The 5730-nt window shown below is 34.3% G+C and overlaps 1 protein-coding gene across 1 annotated transcript in view; it reads left to right on the top strand.

The window, feature by feature from the left end:
* klhdc3 (kelch domain containing 3) overlaps nt 1–4978 on the top strand; it is a gene marked incomplete in the record, with an annotated part of 44806 nt that extends 39828 nt beyond the window's left edge. The window contains 2 exon segments of the mRNA XM_014005895.1: nt 211–289; nt 3931–4978. Of these exon segments, the coding sequence (XP_013861349.1) occupies nt 211–289; nt 3931–3997 (146 nt within the window).
* Between the last annotated feature and the right edge of the window lie 752 nt (nt 4979–5730).

Genomic DNA, 5730 nt, shown 5'->3' with positions numbered 1-5730 from the left:
TTAAGATTTTGATACTGTATATACAGTATATATGTATATGTATATATATGTAATTTTTTGTATATTAAATCTACGTTGTTTTGTTTTAAATGAATAAACTTTATAAAATAAAAAAATAAATCTGTACAGCATTGAGCCATTTTGAGCAGGATGTTCTGAACTTGAGTATAATTAGTTCCTGTGACTCATTTTACCTTCTCTTCTTTACAGGCCCCAATTTGAAGACGTTATGCAAAATAGCTGTTATTCAGTACAGTCTGGAGCAGTCAGGACTCCCACATGATATCAGGTCAGAGAAGCTCCTCCCTCCTCTCATGAGTCATGGAAGTGACATATTTTCTGTTTGGATTACGCCGCTCATTGTCACTCAGTAATGAGGTTATTTATCAAAATTAKGACTCATTATCCCTCATTTAGCCAGTGGTGTTTGTTAATGTACAATTAGCTCGTAATTGTATCATGTGTGAAAGCAGTAAAGATTCAAAAGGTTACAGCGATGTGACGTTTTTATTCTGCGTACTTTCTGTGAGGCGGGATAAAGAACAGGAAGACTTGACTTTMAACAAGCTGATGAAGTTGAGGTAAAACTAAAATGTGACCTCATCACATCGAAATGAGGATCAAGTCATTCTGGCTTTAAAAGCTGCAGTTTAACACCTGATCATCCTGATATCAGCAAATCCAGACATATGATGTAATTAGTCTTGTTGGTTACGATAAAACATTAATATTTGATCTGATCCTAGTTTTATATAACTTTAATGAGGAGTTTTTTAAGTCATTATAAAAAATAAACCTCATAGTTTTTGAATATTCAGGTTTCCCAGCTGCAGAAACAAAATCTTTGCCAGCTCAGAAGGAAAATATGAAAATTTGAAGACTTTTTTTCCTCAAAACCTTTTATTTTTTTTGTTGTTGCTACTGCTCAAAACAGTGCTTCAAAAAGTTTTTTAGGGTTATATTTCAGCTCAATCAAATGATACATTGATGAGACTTTTATTTGTTATATTTAGACAAAATCTTGCAAGTGATTTAATGAAAACAATAAACCAGTTGGTTATGATGGGTCACATGTTGTCACCCAGCAGCTGTTCAGACTTTTAATCAAGACATATGATTCACAGATATTCTTGAAAATATGGAAAAGTATTAATTTGAATATTTTTCCAGCTCTTGATGAGTATTGGAGGTTAAAAAAGAGCTTTTTCATTTCCTAAAAATCATTTCAAACATTTTTATGAGTTGCTCAAATGAGCAGATTTAATATTATTTACTTAAAAAATTACATTTTCTCTTTTTTACCGCTTTGTTTGCCAACTTCCAGAATTAAAGTATTGAAAACAATAATCATCTAAGCAAATCTAAGAAAGCCCTACAAATGTTCAGATTTACACTTTTGGGGATTTTAATAATTTGTAAACTATCTAAGATTTAAAAGAATATTAATAAAAAGCGGTGTAATGTATAATAAAATGCACCTTGTCAGTTTTACCTATATAAAATTAATTTTAGGCTCAGTGAGAGACATGATTTTAACTGATTGTAACTATTTCTGCTTTAAAATTTTCCATAAATAAGTAAACAGATAACTAAACYACACCTCTGTACAAACTCTCTATATCAGTGTAAATTTTAAAAACCTTGGTAAAAAAAAATATCTGTAAAAAAAATCAACAAATATTTAAAAATTTGAGTCGGGATTAGTTTAGAATTTCAAAAGACAAACATGTTGAATCTGAACCATTCAGACACAAAAAACAGCAACTTTTAGACAAAACAATGTAAAAATGTAAAATATTGTCGTCTTTAATGCATTATATCTAATTATTTTTGGTAACAGTCTAAAAACGAAGCGCTTCAGTAAAAGGATTTGTTTTTTTACAGGTTTGACCCACGAAACCTGAAACTAATTACTGCTCTTAACCTCTCATTTCTCCTGCATCATCACTGCCACCTTGCACGCTCCCCACTTCAGTGTTTCTAACCCTCAGAGAGCCTTCAGTGGGGGGGGGGAAGGGGGGTCACAGGACTCTGGTTTAACTTTCTGTTTTGCGCTTCGGTGGCATCCCCTGCTCCTGTGCCAATCTCCGATCCTAAACACGAGGATAAAGAAAGGAAGAAAGCAGTTGAGAGGGAGTGAGTGTGAAACCAGAGCCAGAGATAACAATCTGCAGCTCGACCTCTGACCTGTCATCAGGTCAGCAACAGAGCTCGCAGTCAGCTGCTGCTCCTCATGCTCACGTTACAGCGGGACCTTCGCTCGGCCTCGTCCACAACGTGGCTCTTCGTTTAGACAAGCTGCAGGAGCCGAGAGGATGGAGCACGACTGCTCATGTAGAATTAAAGGAAAGCTTTATTAGAAAAACTAATAACATTATTAAAACTAGAGACATTTTCTGTGGAAATGCACTTCAAATGTCGAGTTCACAAATACATTTCTAAATATTAGATAAAAGTAGCACAATGCTAAGTGTTTCAAAAAGATAATTTGGCAGAACATTAGCTTTAAACTAACATCAGCCCTAATAGAATTAGCATTATTGTTGTTATCAATAGCATTACTAGTAGTRGCTAAATATTAATAAATAGCATAATGCTGTGTTTCAAAATGCTATCTAAATTCTAAAAGTAACAGAAGGCTAGCTAAAGGTAAGGAAAAACGTACTAAATTTAGCAGAACATTAGCTTTTAACATCAGCACTAGTAGAATTAGCATTAGTGTTATCAGTAGCATTACTAGTAGTAGCTAAATATTAAGAAATAGCATAATGCTAAGTGTTTCAAAATGCTATCTAAATTCTAAAAGTAACAGAAGGCTAGCTAAAAGTAAGAACAAATTTACTACATTTAGCAGAACATTTGCTTTGAACTAACATCAGTACTAGTAGAATTAGCATTAGTGTTAGCAGTAGCATTACTACTAGTAGCTAAATATTAAGAAATAGCATAAYGCTAAGTGTTTCAAAAAGCTATCTTAATGCTGAAAGTAAAAGAAGGCTAGCTGAAGGACAAAAAAAAGAATTTAGCAGAACTTTTGCTTTGAACTAACATCAGCTCTAGTAGAATTAGCATTAGTGCTAGCAGTAGCATTACTAGTACTAGCTAAATATTAAGAAATAGCATAACGCTAAGTGTTTCAAAAAGCTATCTCAATGCCAAAAGTAACAGAAGKGTAGCTAAAAGTAAGAAAAATGTTACTAAATTTAGCAGAACATTAGTTTTGGACTAACATCAGCACCAGAAGAATTAGCATTAGCAGTAGGATTACTTGTAGTAGTGAAATGATAGAAAATAGCATAATGCTAAATGTGTCAGAAAGCTATCTCAATACTAAAATTAACAGAAAGCTAGCTAAAAGTAAGAAAAAAATTAGCTAAATTTAGCAGAACATTAGCTTTTAATCAACATCAGCACTAGTAGAATTAGCAGTACCATTACTGGTAGCTATTAAACATTAAAAAAATAGYATAATGCTAAATTTGTCAGAAAGCTATCTCAATGTTAAAAGTAACCAACATCGCTTTGAACCAACTTCTTTAGTAGAATTAGCATTAATGTTAGCAGTAGTAAAACTTATAATAGCCAAATATTAGGTAAAATAGCATAATGCTAAGTGTTTCAAAAAGCTATTTTAATGTTAAAAGTAACAGAAGACTAGCTAAAAGTAAAAAAAATGTCAGCTTTGAACTAACATTAATAGTAGAATTAGCATTAGCAGTAGTATTACTAGCATTAGTCAAACATAAGATAAAATTAGCATAATGCTAAGTGTATCAAAAAACTAAATCTAAAGTGACAGAAGGCTAGCTAAATGTAAGATCATTGAGAGTTTAGTTAAAATGCACATCCAGAGGTTATTACATGATCGTCTGCCACCATGAACTTTATTTACTAATCTTTTTCTTCATTTTTGTTTATTTGTTATTCCAGGTGGGAACTGGCAGCCATGACGACCAACAGCAACATCAGCAGGCCCATCTTCTCCTCACATGGTTGACACAGCTCACTCTGAACCAGAACCAGAACCAGATCTCTTGTTTCCAGAAGGACTTCTACGTCACATAACCTCCAACGGACAGTTTTGGAGCGGTCTGGATCCTACGTATTCTCTGGTTTCTACAAGCGAACTCTCACTACTGACCAAATCATCCTGCGTCAAGACTTCCTCTGACACCGTCGGCCTCGCTGCGTCCAAGAATATTTAAATCCTTAAGACTCTAGTTGTGTGAGATCAATGTCGAACTTCTGTTTTTCTGTTCTAGCCTCTTTAGGAATCCAATCAGCCTATGATAATCATAGACTTTTTTTTATTCTTAAGCACAGGAGGAGAAGAGAACTTCTGCCAAAGGTCTTGAGAGCTAACCTCCAACGAGGATACCATCAAGATGTCAAACTCTGTGAAAAGACTGCAAAGTAATATATTGTTAAATGTTAAATCTTCATCTACAAACATGACTGATTGGTGATGTTTGTGTTCGGAACAAGGAGGCAGCATCTTCAGGACTATAGTACGAGAGTGGTAGGCTTGTAAAAGTTCATTTTTAATCATGTTTACTTCTAACATGACGTGTCCCACTGCTGCCAGGTGTCTCTGACGTGTTTSTATAAGGCAGACAAAGAAAGCCGCAAAACAATCACGGCCATCTACCTCCCTCTGAAGTATTCACTCTTGGGTCTTTCGATCATCCCGAACATTTGACGACCTATTCCACATAAAGAGAAGCGCAACTAACCTGSTGCAGATGTTTGAGTTTTTTGTTTWTTTTTAACTGACGGGAATCTTTCAAATGATTGGTCTAGTTTGTTCAGTCCAGTTTCAGAGACCATCACTAATATGCATAAAGTTGTTCCTGTTTTATCGACAATCGTTCAGCTTTCAGAGGAAACATCTCTCGATTGGTTTGTTCGTAGAGGCGATATAGGGCGTAGTTATGTTTTTGTTTTTCTCTTTAATTTTCATAAAGAAGACCAAAATGAACTGTGTACCACCATCTCCCTGTTGCTGTTTGCCCTGAGCTTTTTGTTTCTACTTACAACTAGCAACCAGCCGGATACCCTTTTTTTTTTATTAACAGGAGTACGATTTTTGTGAGTATGTAAGTTAGGGGTGTAAGAATACATCGATCCACGTTGATATATTGATAAATTATTATTAATTCAATTACATCAAAGCAAAACGAAAACATTGGCTCGTATCGTCATCATATGCCCGATGTGGATCGATGATATATCGATTGCAGACAAAACTGTATCATAACAGACTTTGTAATATGGAGAAACATTGTATCGTCATCGATATATTGTAACGACATCAATATATTGTATCGTCATATACATATTGCATCATCATCGATGTATTGTCGTCGATATATTGAAACGTCATCGATATATTGTATCGTCATCAATTTATCGTATCATCGATATATCGTATTGTCGTCGATATATTGAATTGTCATCGATATATTGCATTGTCGTCTCTATATTGCAGCGTCATCGATATATCGTATCATCATCTATATATTGTATCTTCGTCGATATATCGTATCATCATCGATATATCGTATCGTCATCGATATATCGCATCGATTGTATTGTCATCGATATATCGTATCGTCATCGATATATCGTATCGTCATCGATATATCGTATTGTCGTCGATATATTGAATCATCGTCGATATATTGAATCATCATCGATATATTGAATCATTGTCGATATATTGAATCATCA

This window comes from Austrofundulus limnaeus, unplaced genomic scaffold (assembly GCF_001266775.1).
Source record: "Austrofundulus limnaeus strain Quisiro unplaced genomic scaffold, Austrofundulus_limnaeus-1.0 Scaffold33, whole genome shotgun sequence".
NCBI classification, from domain to species: domain Eukaryota; kingdom Metazoa; phylum Chordata; class Actinopteri; order Cyprinodontiformes; family Rivulidae; genus Austrofundulus; species Austrofundulus limnaeus.
This window is presented reverse-complemented; position numbering and strand designations above follow the sequence as displayed.